At 37.6% G+C, this 18,538-nt stretch overlaps 1 protein-coding gene across 16 annotated transcripts in view; it reads right to left on the bottom strand.

Annotated features, from left to right (window-relative positions):
• Dst (dystonin) overlaps positions 1 to 18,538 on the bottom strand; it is a 489,235-nt gene that overhangs the window by 28,484 nt on the left and 442,213 nt on the right. For all 16 annotated transcript variants that reach the window (XM_029570107.1, XM_029570103.1, XM_029570105.1 and 13 more), the window contains 10 exons: positions 18,026 to 18,127; positions 16,334 to 16,507; positions 15,860 to 16,015; positions 12,781 to 12,978; positions 12,327 to 12,455; positions 9,761 to 9,931; positions 8,982 to 9,137; positions 8,462 to 8,668; positions 5,503 to 5,622; positions 1,113 to 1,282 (listed from right to left, as the gene is read on the bottom strand). In XM_029570107.1, the coding sequence (XP_029425967.1) occupies positions 1,113 to 1,282; positions 5,503 to 5,622; positions 8,462 to 8,668; positions 8,982 to 9,137; positions 9,761 to 9,931; positions 12,327 to 12,455; positions 12,781 to 12,978; positions 15,860 to 16,015; positions 16,334 to 16,507; positions 18,026 to 18,127 (1,583 nt within the window). The remainder of the gene's footprint in view (positions 1 to 1,112; positions 1,283 to 5,502; positions 5,623 to 8,461; positions 8,669 to 8,981; positions 9,138 to 9,760; positions 9,932 to 12,326; positions 12,456 to 12,780; positions 12,979 to 15,859; positions 16,016 to 16,333; positions 16,508 to 18,025; positions 18,128 to 18,538) is intronic.

The raw sequence follows: 18,538 nt of genomic DNA, 5'->3' as shown, positions 1-18,538 counted from the left end.
GACAGAGTGGCACTGCTCCACTCTCCCATGCCCTCGCTGTGATTGCACTCTGCCCCATTTAACACCCTGGCATCCACTGGTCTCTGTGAGATCACTCAAATTTTCCTGCCTTTTAAAAAATATCATAAGTTAAATCATTTATATGACATTTAAAATGAATGTAACATTTTGACATTAGAAAAACCAAGATAAAAAGAAACACTTCAAGTTACCTAGAACCAAATACTTTATTTCATCTTGATACAGATTGAACCCTAAAAGCCAAACTCCCAAGTTAAAATGTTCAAACTGAAAAATTTCAGCACCAAAATGAAACCACAAGTGGAAAAGTCCACATTGTGAAACTGTCAATACATGGTTTTATTCAAACAAACAAACAAACAAACAAACCATCTTAGGCTATGCATTGTAAGGTTTTCATTAAACAGATGAATTTCTAATTCAGACTAGATCCTCATAACCAAGCTATTTCATGATACACACACACACACACACACACACACACACATACACACACAAATATTCCAAAATCTGAAAGAAAAAAAACCCTAAATCTGAATATTTTTTTTTCCTCAAGCATTTTGGATAAGGTATACTCAATCTTTTCGAGAAACATAACTAAGGATCAATGAAAAAATTAAATACATTTATAATATACTTGAACTTTTTAACTACTACTTTACTTTCTTAAATACTTGAGAGGTTTAAGGTTAAATCTTGGACCTTCACAAAAGTGCAGTGGGGGAGAGAAAGACTGGCAGCTGGAAGGGAATGCTGGGCCTGATCAGCAATGCCTTGCATGCCACATTACAGAGCCTCTGTTTTATTTCATACCCAAAAGCAAGCAGCTGTATGGAAATTAAAGGCACAGTTAACAGTAGATCTGGGAGCTTGGCATGATGGTACACGCCTGTAGTCCTGGCACTCAAGAAGCTGAGGCAGGAGGATTAGAGTCTTATCAGTGTAGGCACTATGTGAGTGGGCACTGAGGATGAGCAGATGTTCCTTACACAAAGCACGTATCTGAGGTTGATGAAACATCCCTACAGACACCACTGCTATACCTCTGAGGGAAGTCTCTAGTCACCAAACTGCCTGAAGGAACAGCCTACCTTTCCACAGATTTCCCACATATTGTGTCCCACTTGTCTCTGAGTTCACTTAGCATGTCATCCAGCTTCAGGTTGTCATCAGCCAATGATGTTTTCTCCTTCAGAGAACGTCCAGTTCGGTTAGTGGTGTCATAGACAGAATGCTTACCTCCCAGTGATTTCTGAAACTCCTGTGTATTTAAAAAGAAACCAACGTAAGCATCTACTTAAACTAATAAACACAGGTAAAAGGCATCAAAAGGAGGATCTTGTTTAAAGTTAAGCACTCAACAATCACTTATTCTTAGCATCTTGACCAGCCATGAGTCTGCATTAACCGTTATTTGCTACAAAGAGAAACTTGTTTGATCAAGGCTGAGGGTAGCACTAGTCTATGGGGTAAGCATAAATATTAAAGAGGCACTTTGACAGTATGTTCATTTAACAAGACAAAAGTAGCTGGTTCACCTCTGGTGCCTGTGATCTCCCCAGTCATGGATCTTTGACCAGGTTCTCAGTACCAGTGCCAGAGAACTGGAGGGGCCCCAGATCAAATCTAAAATCAGCTGGTTACCCCTATAACAATCATGCCACTATTGTTCCAGTAGGCACATCTTGCCTGACAAGTTAGTATCACAGCATCAAGCTCCATATAACACTCTCCAAAGCTCAAGAAACATCACTGAAGAGGAGACAGAAAGAATGTAAGAGCTGGACAATGGGGAAGACAGTCAGGAAATGCTGCCTTGTGGGCATGACAAGGTGATGGTACTCATGAACTCAGAGCAGCTATAGCTGTTTGCATTGGGTCTGCACAAGGCTGAGTTCCAAAATGTAAACATTTAATCATACATGGGGGAGGGATTTATGAGGCCTGCCACCAACCAGGGTAGTTATTGGCAGTGGCTAGGGGGAGCTGCTTGGGGAGAGGAAGTTGTTTTCAATGATGTAACCAATGGTGAGTTACTTGTATTCCAGTAGCATGCCCACATGGGCTGTCCTGGTGAAACCCAGTGGGTCACAAAACAAAACAAAACAAAACAAAACAAAACAAGAAAAACCCTTCCTCTATAACATGAAAGTTTGATGGGGACATGGTGGGAGGAAGGGGGGGTTTGGTGGAGATGGGAGGAGGAGAATAGGGGTGGGTGGAGGAATGAGTATGACCAGAATGTGTTACATACATGTATGAAATAATCGAGAACAAACAAATTTTATTTAGTTTTTTTAAAACACTTTAAAAAGAAAGCCGGGCATGGTGGCGCATGCCTGTAGTCCCAGCACTTGGGAGGCAGAGGCAGGCAGATCTCTGTGAGTTCAAGGCCAGCCTGGTCTACATAGTGAGTTCCAGGACAGCTGGGGCTACAGGGAGATCCTGTCTCAAAAACAAAACAAAACAACAACAAAAAACTTTAAAAAGAAGCATCTCTAACAAATGGAAGCCTGGCCATGGGGAACATCAGTAAGTAATCAAGTCAGACAAACATGCAAATTCTACACAGGAATATCCCAGGGTAGAAAATATAATCTTCAAACTTTCAAATGGAAGGGTGTCTTCTCTTAGAAGCCCAGTGCCTGTAAGAGTATCTATTATTAACAAGAAAATAATTCCAAAGCAAAACAAAATCCTGACTCTTCCTTTCTACTTGTGGTGATAGGGAGATTTCTGAACCAGGGCTTTGGGTATGCTAGGCAAGTGTTCTACCATGAAGCTATATACCCCGCCCTGAGACTTTTGAAGATATAAACCACAAACACTGCAATGATGATAATAAAATGAAACTGCTAATCAAATGAAAGGTTTTGCAGAGAAAAATGAGGCCTGGAGTGTGAGTCTAGTACAGACACAGGGTGATGAGATAATCCGAATTCACTGCAGGTTCTGGTTTTGTAGCTATTCTGTAACAGTTTGCTGTTAGCTACTCTGGACACATGAATTCTGTCTGTGAGCCAAGACTTCAGAACTTCCATTCTAGAGTCTGAAGGTTAGACCCATTGCTTGTTCTATTCACAACCTCAGAAAGTCTACATTCGTCCTCCTCAGCTATATAAAGCCTTATCCGTATTTCAAAGGAGCTACAGATTATTTCTTCAGTATCCAATAGCTATACCGTTAATGTGACATCTATACTGTGCCACTTTTACACTGTTAGCTAGATCCTTCATGTTTGTGTATGCATATGTGTGTGGGGGGGAGTTGTGAATTATATTTTTTCTACACAAGCCAATCCTAAGCATTTATACAACAGGGACACTACTTTTGTGGGTCTCTCATCATCATTTTTAAGCTAGTAGGTATTTGCAAGCATTTTATAAAAAGAGTAGAAAAATGAGAACATTGCCACACAGTATCAGTAATAAAAGGGAAGAAAAGTCAACTGAAGTCACAGGTGATAAGCTCACAGACTATCAAGGGCATACTAGCACAGTGAGTTTACAATCCTGGCAGTACATTGCATTAGAATCACAGTGGCTAGTAAAGAGCTATTCAAACGTATTTTCCAAAAACAATTTCAGGGTTACAATTACTCATTTAGTTTTCATTGCCTTTTAAAAGCTATACTTGGGGCTAGAGAGCTGGCTCAGCCATTTAGAGCATTTGCTGCTCTTCTAGAGGTCTGGAGTTTGGTTCCCAGCATCCATTTCAGGCAGGTCACAAATACATGTAACTCTAGTTCTAGGGGACATGATGCCCTATGGCTTCCATGGGCACTGGCATTCATGTGGCTCATATTCACACACACACACACACATCAAAGGCTATACTTGAAATGTTTTAATATGACCAAATTATCTTTATTTTGTCTTATAAGAGGAAACTACATCTAGAAATTTTAAGGAATGAGACAGTCACCGTATGCTATTTCTACTGTTTGCTATTTGTGACGATTATGCCTTCATGTGGCTTCGAACAGAATACTTGTGTTTAGAATAATGGTACTGATACATTTTCTCTACACAATGAACACATACAAAGCATTATATATGAGTACAGGACAGATTAGAGCTTTTCAAAGACAAAGACCTCAAGTGTTGATTAGAAAACTTTTCTTTTAAAGCTAGTTTAATGGACTGTTTGAAATGTGTCTTGGAGAAATGGCAGACATCAGTAGTAGATAATACTGGGCACAACAGAGGATCTAGCAGCATTTTTTGAAAATTTTCTAGGTTCCTCTAATTTTAAAATGCAAGATTAGTTTCATAAGATTATACGACATCTGTGGTCAAGGTCAGATAGGGCATTCTGTTTTGAGAAAGAGATTCATCTTCCATCATGGAAGTATGGATGGCACTGGCTGCTGAAGAGGCTCGCAGGCAGCAGCCATCAGCAAAATAAGCCAGTCCTAAACCACTACCCAGCCAAAGGGCAGATGCTCAATGTCTCCTCCCATTCTCCTGTGGGCATGAGGGACTGGCAGATAGAAGCAACCAGTCTATGTGAAGACCATGGCTGGGATTTTCTGATGAAGTAAATCCTAAATCATCCCAAATTTTTCCAGCCTTTAAAAAAGATCATGTTCTAAACAATATGGAGAGACCTAACACTGCAAAGCTGTTTGTAGTTACCTCTTTGCTTCTTACCCACATCCTTACCTTCATGACCAGTGGTCACTTTATAATAAGAGGGATTCAGATACAAAAGGCTTGGGGAGGGTAGGTAGAAATATGTTCCTTGAATGCCGTATGGAAGCAATATAAAAGGGAAAATATGTTAAAAATGATTTTATATGTTTCTAGTCTTCATGAAGAAGCCATTATGTGTCTCTGATGGTAGGAATGGAATTTTATATACATGGATATATAATTTCCAATTTTGGGGTAATTTTAATAAAATTTTCCCACCTCTCTGTTTAACAGGATTTATGTATTTATTTAATTTTTTTTTTGTCTTTTTGAGACAGGGTCTTCTGTATCCCCAGTCGGCCTGAAACTTACTATGTAGATCAGGCTGGCATTGATCTCAAAAAGATCTACCTGCCTCTGCCTCGCGAGTGCTAGGATTAAAGTTATATGCCACCATGCCTGGCTACTTATTTATTTTTGAGACATGGTCTTGTCTGTTTCCCGACTGGCTCCTACTTCAGCTTCCCAAGTAGCTGGAATTATGGAACACACCACTGTATCTGTATTACTTTTTACTACAGGAGTACCTTTAGGGTGGGATTGTCCCACTAAATACTGTAAGACAAGACAGTTTCCATGAAAAACTGAAATGTCAATGTTTAAACCACTAAACCCTTAGTATGCTTTAGATTGTAAAAGACATCCAATTTTAATGCTGCATGCTTTCTTCTCACAGTTAGCATTCTCTCTTCATCTGTCTAGTGATGAATAAATACATGAACAAGTAAGAATTTGGAAGTGATCTTGAAACACATAGACAGGATGCTTTTTGAAATGAGAAACTCACCTTGTGCTGTGTGAGCTGTGTCTTTATTTTGTCTGGATCATTGGCAATTTCCAGTTCTGAGTCCAAGGACTTTTCAGACTCTTCCAGCCACTCCATCAGTTTACTCCAAGCTTCATGGAACTGGTGAAGAGAGTCACATTTGTCCAGAAAGTTTTCAAGCACATAGTGTTTGAGATTTAGCACATTTTAAAACATAATTTATTACCAACCGATATACTAAAAATAATTAACTCAAAATTTCTCTTGAAGAAAAACAAGTTTCACCAGCAAATCACAAAGTGCCTTGATAACAGTGGACATTTGTGATTGGGATCTGTGGTCATTTTGCTGTAATTCATTCAACATATTAGCTTTACTAAGTACAGAAAAGAACCCAGACACAGTTAAGGAGCTCCAAGAAGAAGTTCCTCTCTCTCTTAACTTCTTGCTTAATAATTAATATAAACTCTCAAAAAATGTTTTTGTTTTGTTTCTTTGCTATCTCTTGACAAATCTTGTTTACTGTATTTAACTCCTATGCTAAGAAAAAAATAAAAGGGAAAAGAATAAGGCTTGGAAATTGTTTTTTAAATGTAGCAAGGACAAGAAAGACCATTACCATTTTATTTAATGCAGTGATAGTTCAACATCCTTACTTCTGCTCTCAAACCCTCAGACTAACGCTGAGGCCCCACATGCTGGTTTTATATGTACAAGCACTGCAGCACTTGTTCTAATGATATTTAATTTTCTTTGCTCTCTAGGAACTTGCATATATTCTGGTGCTGCATATATTTGATTCTAGTTACAGTTTATTTTCCATTTACCTTACAGAAGAACAATTGGGTACTAATTTTGGATGTCAAATTGTAAAACTGGTTTTAAATGATTTCTTATAAGAAACTTAGATATATAGCAAAAGCTAAAGCAATCAGTGTAAAAATCCTTGTATACATTAATAATGACATAAGGATGTAGGACCATAACAGCACAATAAGGCAAGGGCTCAGAAAGCTGCAAGTGCACACTGTAGAGCATCTCATGTCAAACCTGGTCTCACTGCCCTGCACATCCCTCTCACAGCTCTAATCAAATTTAATGTGAAGGTGGAAAAAATCCAGGCCAAGAAAGACACATGAAAGCCAAAGTCAGAGAACTATAATCAGTATTTGAGCCAAAACTAAGATGAAAAAAAGAAAGAAAGAAAAAGCCAACAAGAGTAGGTACTAGGTACTTTGACTCCAAAAAATAGGCATGGTAACAGGTGGACAGCAGTTCAAGGTGTAAACATACAGGTTCTAAAGCTGATCCCACTTCCAAAGCTATCCTTTTGTTTTGTTTTCTTTTGGTCTTTTTTTGAGGCAGCCTCTCCTCATAGCCCCAGCTGGCCTGGAACTTGCTATATAGACTAGGCTGGCCTTGATCTCACAGAGGATTTGCCTGTCTCGGCCTCCTGAGTACTGGAATTAAAGGTGTGCACCACCATGCCAGGCTGCAAAGCTATTCTTAAGCCACATAAATTGAGCAAATGCTACCCATTCACATTGAAAATGGGAAATTACAAAGTTAAATAAAAATGAGATAAAAGGGAATTGATTAAATGGAGAAAGGAGGAAAAGGGCCAGCAGTGGCTAATTAGCATTCAATAAACCTTTGTAAATTACTGTTTATGACTCAAGAAACATGGAGAGAAATATGTTAGCTCAGCATTAATACTGTCTGACTGAATCATTAGTGCCTGGTTCTATTCCAGAGATTCAGTGATACTGAAAGTGTGACACCTCCCCCTCAAAGAGGGGCATATGGCATGCAATCCTATATTAACACAATCTGTCATTCTAAAGTCTTTAAAAATTCATAGTTAGCTTTAAACACTAAAATGCTAGACTCCTATAAATAACTTTCTGCATTAACTCGTTAACCTAGCTCCCCTAAACAGCAGACTACAACATTTCCAGTGTTAGATAAGAGCAGCTGAATGAGGCAGAAATTGTAATTTCAGGAAGGAGCTCTCTGATAGGTTAGCTAATCCCAAATGGTCAGCCCTAAACACATATACAGATGAGCACCACTAAATGGACTCAGTAGATTGTACACACGCACATACACAACTGTATAAATATGTAGCATTAATAATTAAGGAAAACACCACTAAATTGAGAGGGAGCTGGGATGGGGCACAAAGTGGGAAGAGGTGGAGAGAGAGGAGTGGAAATGATGGAGATGGGGTATTGTGTATAAAATTATCAAAACAATTTACAAAATTCAGCCTCAATATTGTACTGTTTATAGTAAAAAATAACATTTTAAAAGGATCCCTGCCACATAAGGTGGGTATATTGCCAGAGGGCAGAAAAACGTGCAATTTTACCTCTTCTCCAGTCAGTCTTGAACAGAGTGCTAATTAACAACAGGTAAAGGCAGTAGGGGGAAGCTCCTGGTAAGGTTTGTGAGATTCCCTAGACTAAAGCCCCAGATTCAGACAATAAATTTCAAGTGAACTGGGGCTGTACCACCATCTCAGGGAGAACTGAGGGTTGTCCACAAGTTTTTTGGGAAGTGAGTTGGGTCAGGAAACTGCTGGGAGGCTCGAGATCTGGTTCTCAGCTCTGGTAAAGAGTTTGGCTTATGGAGCTAGCAATATAATATGGTCTGGTACAAGTGTCTTAGTAGAAAAGGGACTGGAAGCACAAGGGAAAAACAAACAAAGCCCTAACCAAAAATTTGGAACTTCTTTGTGGGCCTTAATGACGATGGCCTACGTGAAGTCAAGCTACATAATGTCTTTTCAAGATGAGTATCCATGGCCTAAAGTTATGCCAGGACAAAAAGTGATGTCAGAGTCCAAAGATAGGTCAATACCATTCCAGGAAATAAACAGCTTGGCTCCTGTTGTTACACAGGACATAGTCTGCAATAAAAGCACTTTAATAACATCCATTTCAACAGCTGGCGCTGACTTCCAACAAAGCTTTCTTACCTGCTTGGCCCGTTTCCTTGCATCATCCAAAGATCTTCCTCTTTCTACTAACCGTTGAACCACTTTTTCCCATCGACTCTGCACACTGATAAGCAGGTTCTTAATTAGCACTACATCTTGTTTCTGACTGAAATACTTCAGGTGGGTTCCAGTTTTGTCCAGTTCTATTATCTGCTCACGGTGAGAATTTACTTCATTGGCAAAGACCTTTTCCCCAAAAAAGGACGTAATTAGAATCAAGGGAAGATGGGTCAACTTCAAAAATGCTTCTCATCATAATGCTTGTGTTATTTTAAATGACAAAAGAAAATGTTCAGGTGGAAGGTGGAGGGTAGATGTGGGAGGAGTTAGGGGAGTGTAAGGGTGAAGATGATAAAAAAAACATTGTACGCATGCATGATATTCTCAAAGAATAAAAATTATACTAAAAAAGGTTTCAAGTAACCAAATTCAGGCTTTTGACAGGAAGGCAGCTTGGGCTCTAGGAGGCAAATGCGTCCCATCTGAGTTCCCTACATACCTTGTGCTCATCAATTTGAAACAAGACTGTGTCTAAGATAAGACTTGGCCGGGAAGCCACATTCAGGGTTTGCTCAGCTTGGGTGAGCCAGTTGATGAAGTCTTGGAGGGAATTGTGGAATTCCATCGCTAAGTTGAGGGCCTCTTCCAATTTAGTCTGTAAAGAAAAATTATTTAGCATTTGGTGCTTGTGGTTCGGTTACTTTTGCTTCAGTGTAATTAACTGACATTTATATAATTAATAACTGCTGGAGTCAAAATCTTATGAGAAAATAGCTTATGTTCTATTAGTGTTGGCTGATAAGCTAGTATTTCTACCCTATTATTGTCTTATTGAACTAGGCGTAATTATTGAGATCTCCTAGAATGTTTTTCTATAGTTTGAGACAAACTGACAAAATGTATAACATGACATGAATTACAGTTTTTCACCAATTTTATATAGTGCTTATAAACTGTAAATGAAATCATACCATCCTATTCCTCTTTCATTTAATGTGTGATTAGAATACAGTTTTTAATCACCTATAACTTGAGTGGTTCATAGTTTAAAAAATAGAGTAATATTAAGCAGCACCTGATTTAAGATGAATCTTTATCTAATCGCTGCTCTGTTCAGCAATGTTAGAATACTATTTTTGCTCACTCCATGAAACATCAAGTGTAAACAAAAAATTTGGATACGAATCATTAAGTCACAGTCTTGATAGTTAGAAATAAAGTAACACCCATGAAATCAAACAAATAAAAACACTGGTTCTATTATACTAAAGCACATACTTTCTTTTCATTGAGCTTGGTTTTCACAGACTCCCATTTCTCTTTCAAGTTATTTATGTCTTGGTCAATATTTGTCTCTGTAGAATTGGGACATCTTGCAAGCATCTGTTGGCCTTTCTCCATCAGACTCCTGTATGTTTCTTCTTTAACATCAAAGGCAGTGCAGACTTCCTAAATTGAGATACCCTCAAGTTATATGACTTTCCAAAGAACAAAGTCTAAGACTTGTTTGTTTTTTTTTTTGTCTTTTTGAGACAGGGTCTCCCTGTAGCCCCAGCTGTCCTGGAGCTCACTATGTGGACCAGGATGGCCTTGAACTCACAGAGATCCATCTGCCTCTGCCTTCCAAGTGCTGGGATTAAAGGCGTGCACTACCATGCCCGGCCAAGACTTGTATTTTTTAAGGTCATCCATTGTAAGCCTCCATCATACATTCATCTTTTTGGCCTACAAAACAACACTAAAAAAACAGCTCCACCTTCCTGTATATTGAAACAGCATCTACACTAATAGTCATACCCTGTCTACTGAGAAATCTCACCAATACATGCTGTATGCTGAGGTCCAAGGCAATGATACACATGCTTTCAAGAAACAGTTGGGTACTCAGTCCTAGTACTGCAGAGACAGTGGCAGATGGATCCCTGTGAAATCCAGGTCAACTTGGTCTACATAGCGAGTTCCAGGCCAGTTGGGGCTACCCGAAGACCCTGTCTCAGAACAAGCAAGCAAGCAAGCAAGAAAAGGTCTCACTGCACAGCAACAAATCAGGTCTGTGACTGGGTTAAGCAATTTCACTTCTCTCAGCATTTTCTTGTCTGTAAATCAGAGAATCTTCTATGTCCTTCTCTTTACTATGATGCAATAACTAAACAATTTCATTGGTATAATTTAATCCTGGACTCTGAAAACGTGATGAAAAGGAAGCAAAGAACTAGCACAGAAAGACATTCATGTTGATATTAAGACTATCAGATTGCCAGGGCCACAGCTGAGGTATTTTGAGAATTATTCTCATTTATACTATTTTAAAGTTTCCAAATGGAATGTAGTGCATACATTCTATGTCAAATTTAAGAAAATATTGTTTATATTCAAAATTTAACATCAGTGAAACAAGTTATATTGCATTTAAAAAATTGAGAAAAGTTTTATTTCATTGATTCAACTATAATATGGGCCAAATCAGAGTTCCGATTGAAAATTACATATTTCATGTCACTGATAGCTTCAACTTTATAATTTAAAAAAACTGAGATTCATCAGTTCAAAACTTATCTGCCAAGTTGCTTTTCCTCATGATAATATTGTTGACTACTAAAAAAAAATTCATATACTAACTCAAGTGTAAAGATCAGGTAGTTTTCAAAATCTGCTTTCTCTTAGCACTTTTAGAGTTAAATTATAATGACACATAAAAGAAAATGTGATAAGTCAGCCAGAGTCTAATTTAATTTGCAAACCCCTATTTCTATGAAAGAAACCAGTTTCAGGTTTCATGACTTGTCTCCTCATTTTCCAGAGTTGACAGCGTCATGGAATCTGGGTGGGTGCAGCACACCACACACTCTTTGAAAGAGGCTTCTACCTCTGTCCATGTTCAGTATGGTGTGAAGTTGCAGACAAAGCTCTATCCACTGACACAAACTAATGGGTAATCTTTTAACAGAGCAACGACACATTTTTCAGTTTTCTATGAAACAGGTGAGAATATCATGTTTGAATAATAATATTTAAGTCCAATTTTATTTTCCTTTGTTTTATGAGATTGGGTCTCATTACATAGCCCAAGCTGACTTTTATATAAGTTGGCTTCAAACTAGAAATTCTCCCACATGAGCATCCTGGGATTAACAGGCATGGACCAATTTCAGACCAATATGATTATTTTGGATTTTTTTTTTTCTTGGTCTTTTTTGAGACAGGGTCTCCCTGTAGCCCCAGCTGTCCTGGATTCACCATGGAGACCAGGCTGGCCTTGAACTCACGGAAATCTGCCTGCCTCTGCCTCCCGAGTGCTGGGATTATTTTTTAAAAAAAATATTTTATTTATTATTTTTATTTTATGTGTATGAGCATATTATTTGCATGTGTGTAAGTGCACCCATGTTGTGCAATGCCCTCAGACTCAGATCCCCTGGAACTGGAGTTACAGACGGTTGTTAGCTGCCATGAGGATGTTGGGAACCAAACCCCGGTCCTCTGCAAGAGGAGCCAGTGCTCTTAACCACTGAGCTGTCTCTCCAGCCCCTGGAGACCTGGAGATTTTTTTTTTATACTTCAAGGGACAACAATTTGTAACTTATACAATGTCATATTACTATAAGCCTTGTCACTTTGTGTGTAGGAGGTTTGCAACTCAAAAATGTCTAGACTTCTTTAAAACAATTTTTCATGTGCTGACCTCTGAAACAAATAGGTTTTAATTTGAAAAATTCAATCACTAAATGGTGGTTTCTAGCATTTACACACAGTGATTTCTGCTCCAAAACTGTAACTTTTAACTGTATCATTTCCCATTATATTTAATTATCACCAGGACTATAGTAGGAAATACAATACATACCATATGTGCATTAAGCTGCTCCTTGGCTGTTTCTGGTAAACCTCCTAGAGGTTTGGATGCCAACAGATGACGCTCAGTGTCAGTCAGCCACTGCTGCAAATCCTCAATTTCACCATGGAATCCTTTGGCCTGAAGCAAGAAGTAGTTTTAAGTTTATGCCACAAAGACTGTCACTTTCACACAAGGTTCCATGGCCCCAGGCTGCTAAGCCCCTCTCTGCATCTCGGAGAGTCCAGTAGCAGGTATCAGCCCATCAGGAAGGCTCAGGATGTAAGAGCATTATGCTAAGAACTGGAGCACTGCCTCCTCACCTGCTCTGCTCCTTATCCTACTTTTTCTACTCCTTTCTTTAAGGTCTCAAAATTAAACAGCCACCTGTGAATTAATGAAGGAAATCCTGCTTCTCTGGACTTGAACACCAGAGGAAGTCTCTGGATTTATTCTCTCTACTCACCTGGCGCAAGGCACTATCCAGCTGCTGCTTCCTTTGTTCTGTTTTTTCTAGAATGTTCTGCCAGCGTTGGTTTAAAATCTTGAGCTTGGACTGAAGGTTGCTTGCTTCTTCTCCTGCACTTGATTCAATTAGATCATTTCCTGCTTTATTAACAGCTTCCACTGTGGACTGGTGGGCTAATACATCATTTTGTAGCACCTGAAAAATGTTAAGATAATATCATGTTTGCTAACTGGTAACACAGTAACATTACTTATAATTTTTTGTGTTGTTGATGATGACCTTGAACTTCGGATCCCTTTTCCACCTCTCCTGTGCTGAGAGTACAGGCTGGGCTACCGCATCTAATGTTATGCAGTGCTGGGGATCAAACCTAGGGCTTCATGCATGCTAGGTAAGCATTCTACCAACCGGAGTATATCGCAACTGCTTCATTTTCTTGTTGTGAAACATTTTGAAATAAAAATCTTATTAAAAAAGTTTTAATAACAAGTTTTAAAGTGACAGACTTTCTTTTCTTTAACTTTGTAGCTTTCCTAGATATACCTTTAGTCTACTAAGAGTCCTGAAATGACTGTGAGAACTCTTACCACTTATTCCCATTATAATGACCTTGCAGTGATGCTATCTATGTCTGTCTGTCTGTCTGTCTGTCTGTCTGTCTACCTACCTACCTATCATCTATATATCTATATATCTATCTATGTATCTATGTATCTACCTATCATCTATATATGTACGTATGTATGTATGTATCTATCTACCTATCTATCTAATCTATCTATCTATCTATCATCTATCTATCTATCTATCATCATCTATCTATCTATCTGAGACAATGAAATAATATTTTCACTTGATTTAAGCTCATTTTAATTGAATTTAATATTCATGTCTTAACAGATATTTTTACTCTTACATATTCATTTTCTAATATAAAATTATCTTTTAAAAAATTATTTAATAACCACATGATTAGAAGCATTCCTTTATAGCTTTAACATATTCAATAACAATTTCCAAACATCTAAGACACATATTTTACAATCACCATTTGAAAGAAATGCATTTCATCATTTTCTCTCATTGGGATTCCACAGCCACTAATTTGAAAAGACTTCTTCACCTAATAGTGCTGAGAGTTCATTATAAACCTACACTAATGTTCACTGATGATGTACGGTTGGCAACAGTAAAGAAAAGGAAAAGCATCCCTCATCCTATGCAAGGCATGACACATCTGGAGGGGAACCCAGACCAGGAGGGTTTCCAGAGAAAAGACAGCTGTGGGAGGACTTTTAACTGTTCACTCAGTTCTGAAGCATCTCATGAGGCAGTGTTTTCCAAAGGCTACAAAGCCAAGTAAGGAGTTACCATTAAGGAAAATGTGTCCTTTGATATATTAACAGTAGGCAACGTTCTCAAAATGGGAGAGTTAAATACTGTGCTTGTCTATAAAAGATAAATTCTGTAAAATATCTTCTTCTAGCTGGGCGTGGTGGCGCACGCCTTTAATCCCAGCACTCGGGAGGCAGAGGCAGGTGAATCTCTGTGAGTTCAAGGCCATCCTGGGCTACATAGGGAGTTCTCTGATTCTGATCCAGTGCTAAAACTAAAAAAAAAAAAAACCAAAAAAACCAAAAAAAAAAAAAAAATCTTCTAATGTTCAGAGACAAGAGAAAACTGTTGAGTAGAAGTTACAAATTTTCAGCAACTGTTCTGTGAATTCTAAGGCCCCTAAATTTTTATTTTTGAGAAGTAAAAGGAAAAAGGCAAAAAAAGCTGTTTCTAACTAGTCAGATAAACAGAATTAAATGGTTCTACAGAGCTTCAGCCCAAATAACGAGACTGGATGTCTTATTTTGCATCTCTATTATACATAGTTCTGATCCCTGATGTAAGCTGCTTTTAAGACAATTGCTGGGTTTACTAAAATGTCAATGTATCTATAAACTCAGGCTATGAGAATAAACAAACTCTGTTTTTATGCAGTCAGTCTAAAAGTCACTGTTGCTCTAAGCAAGGGTATAATATAATGTAGACATCAAATAATGAAGTAGGTTTCTATATATGGGAATTTTTAAATCCGATATGGCTAGGCAATGACTATCCATGTGGGCAGGATCAGTAGAAAAGAAGAACTTAAATTAGACAACAATTACTGTGGGGAAAAATATAAAAGGAGAATTATCCAAGGAAAAAAAATTGTGCATCATGATCTTAATTGCTAAAGACCTACCTTTTGATAAAAATGTCAATACACATCAAAACAAACATTTACTACCTGGTAAATTTTAGGTAAAGTTAGGATTCCAGATTTGAAGATACTAATATTAATCTAAGTGCTAAAGTCTATGAAAGACTGGAGTATGAGGAGGACCTCTACTGTGCATAGACTTTTACGTAAGTAAAGTGACAAGGGATGGCGGAGTGAATTATTAAACAGTATCAAGCAACTGTCACAAAGTGGCACTAACAAAACTGTTTTTCATATCTCAAGATGAAAACGTCATATAGGCTTCAAATCAAATGTAAGGTATATAAAAAGTCTTGAGCATAATAAATATTTTAGAAAACAGGTTTAGAAAGGAGTCCAACACATATAGCTAGTCAAAGCTAACAGCAAACAGAGAGAAGGAAAAGTCAGAATATGGTGAGAGATGTATAGAAAAGCAGGGAGAGCCAATAGGTCACATAGGAGGTGTGAGAAACATGTGGAGATGGGGGAACCAGAGGCAAGACATAAAAGCCATGGTGGAACAACAGCATTTTAAGCCTAGAAGTTTTTAGGTTTTCCCCCAAAACTTTAAAAACAAAACAAACAAAAAAAAACAAGTTAACTCAATGACAGATGCAACAGGGATTTAAATCTTTCGTGTTTGCCATGCAGTCCTATTCAAATTCAGCCAATATCCTTGCTACATTTGATAATAACTGCCCTGCTCAATGAGAAAAGGCTTTTATTGCAATTTCTTAAAGAAGTACATGTTAAGTAGTTTAATGCCAAATATTAGCATATATCTGTTAAAATCATAAACTTGAAAAACTCAAAAGAAACATACGTAGTAGCAGTACGTACATGATGCTTAGCAAGTTCAATTTCAATGGCTTTAGGATCTCCTCCAACAGGTTTCTGTTCACTTAGCAACCCCTTCGTGTGTGTCAGCCATGCCAAGAGCTCATCCAGGGCGTGCTGGAACTGACCCAGGGCCAAAAGAGCACCCTCCAGCTTGTGCTGCCAAAAAAGCAGAGAGGAAGAAAATCCATGATCAAATCTGGCATCACAAATGACATACTTATGACACAAGAGCAAAAACGGCCAGTTGCTTCATGCTGCCAAAGTCTGTCCTCCGAGCCAGCAATCCCGTCATGTCATTTAACATTTTCATCTAATATTCTTTGTGGTTCAATATGGCATAAATGGGAGAGTCTGGGTCGAATATTTAGGTGCTTCAAAAGTTTGTTGATATTAATGCTTGAATTGATTTTAATAGTTTGATGTTACGGTCTAAGAGTGACCACATGTAACTTCTGAACCTGTCTTGGAACGTACCTGTCTGTTGACGATTCTCTCATCCAAGCTATCCCATATCAATTTCAGCTCCATCAATGGGTCTTGAACAGTGTGTTTATCACTCTCTTCTGTTACTTTCTTCAGCAAAAGTTCTGCTTGATGGTTCAGTCTTTCCATCTCTATCTGCTGTTGGTAAGCCTCTGACTTAAATTGCTATTTAAAAAAAATACAAGGAACTTTTAAAACATAAATCAGCAATTATAAACCAAAAATATTCTCTAAACATTTTATAATAATCTGCATTTCCTATTGAAAGACAGAGCAAGAGGAATAAAAATCTCATATGAGGCTGACCAGTGAGAGATAAAATGGGGGGAATTCTTCTCTTTTATTTAATGTTTTATGATGGAAAGATGTTTCTATTTACAGTTTTGATATTTCATTTTTATTCCCTGTAATAAAAAATAACAAATATCATGGAGAAATTTATTCTAATATCTAATTTTAAATTAATGTAAATGAAATTCAGGAAATGATGCCTTTAAATTCAGTAGTTCCTTTTCTAAATCATGCACAGCCTCATGATTTTATATTTTTCATAGCTGAGTTGTATTCACTGATAATGATTTCTATATCTTGCTATTGATACAAAGTAACTATTTTATTTATTATTATTGTTGTTGTTACTTGTGAGATAGAGTCTTGTTATGTAGCTCTAGCTGATCTTATATCCCTATGTTGTCTAGGTTTGCCTCAAACACCTAGCCATGTCTTTGCCTTAATCTCCCAAGTACTGGGATTACAGGCATGAGACACCATGCTTGGTTTGGCTGATAATACAATAATGCATCAATTACACTAATTACAATACACTATTGAATAATAAAGCACATTAAAGTGAGATCCAAATATGCCCCCCCATACATACACACACATACTTCTTCCATTCAGAGATGAAGCTATCTGAAAAGTTATAAATTCTAGTAGTTGGGAATGGAGAGATGGCTCAGAGGTTAAAGGTGCTGGCTGCTCTTGCAGAAGATCCAGGTTCAATTCCCAGAACCCACACGGTAGCCAACAACCATCCGTAACTACAGTTCCAGGGCATCCGACACCCTCTCTGGGCTTCATGGATATCACATGCACGTGGTGCACTTACACATTTGCAGGCAAACACTCATACATATAAAATAAAAATAAATAAATAATTCTAGTAGTTGCTTCTGAGTATGTAACATTTGGGCTGTCTTAGAAAAATTAGTTTTTCTCCTTTTTGCTTATTTTATGCTTTTTTGTTTATTTTTCCTTTTTGCTTAATTCTGTAAGGAACAGGTATTAATTAATGAAAAGAAAACAATCTTTTATTTCTTTTAATCAGTGCTTATCTATGCTTACTATGCATAGATACTTTACTAAAACAATTTCAGAACCCGTGAGATGGTAAAGATGCTTGCTGCCAAGCCCAACAACTTGAGTTTGATATCCAGGATTCACATAGTGGAAGAGAACTATCTCCCACAAGCTGTGTTCTGACCTCCTCACATGTGTGACATGCTCATGCATGTGTACACACAAACACACACGCATAAATACATGTAATAAAAACTATTTCAAAATAAAAATATAATGCTTCAATTATGTAAAATGAATGAATTTATGTAAGGAATTCAGAGAATCAGCAATTTTAAAATGCAAGCAATTCTTTGACTAATCACTTAGCCCCACACAAACCTTTAGCTCTTCAATCTGTTGCTTGACAGTTTCAAGATCTGTTCCAACAGGAGACATAGAAGCTAATTTACCGCCTGCAATATCCACCCAGTCAAATATTGCCTAGAAGACACATTGTTACATGTATTATAACAACACATCTAAAACTGCCAGGATATTGGTGTTACAGAAAAGGGCAAACATAATTCTAGAAGACTAGGAAAGGAGCTTGCTCCATAAAAACTAAGATAGTTCATCTAAATAAAAGCAATGACATAAACAGCTCTTTCAAATATCAAATACACATAACCTCCAATTTGCACCAAAGATGGCAAAACAAATTCTTTAGAGAAGATTCTCAGAACATTAAGAACTTTCAAAGAAAGTTTATTTGAAAAAGTTTATATATTCAATCACATTAAGTGAAATTTCCTGTTTGCTTATATAAAAATATACTGAAAGAAAAAGATCAAATAAGCGAAAAATTCAACTGTTGAGCAGTTAGGCAAAATATTTGGTTCAGTTAAACCCTCC

This window comes from Nannospalax galili, unplaced genomic scaffold (genome assembly GCF_000622305.1).
Source record: "Nannospalax galili isolate Female #2095 unplaced genomic scaffold, S.galili_v1.0 scaffold582, whole genome shotgun sequence".
Lineage (NCBI taxonomy): Eukaryota > Metazoa > Chordata > Mammalia > Rodentia > Spalacidae > Nannospalax > Nannospalax galili.
The sequence above is the reverse complement of the archived record's forward strand: the minus strand, read 5'-3'. Positions and strand labels throughout refer to the sequence as shown.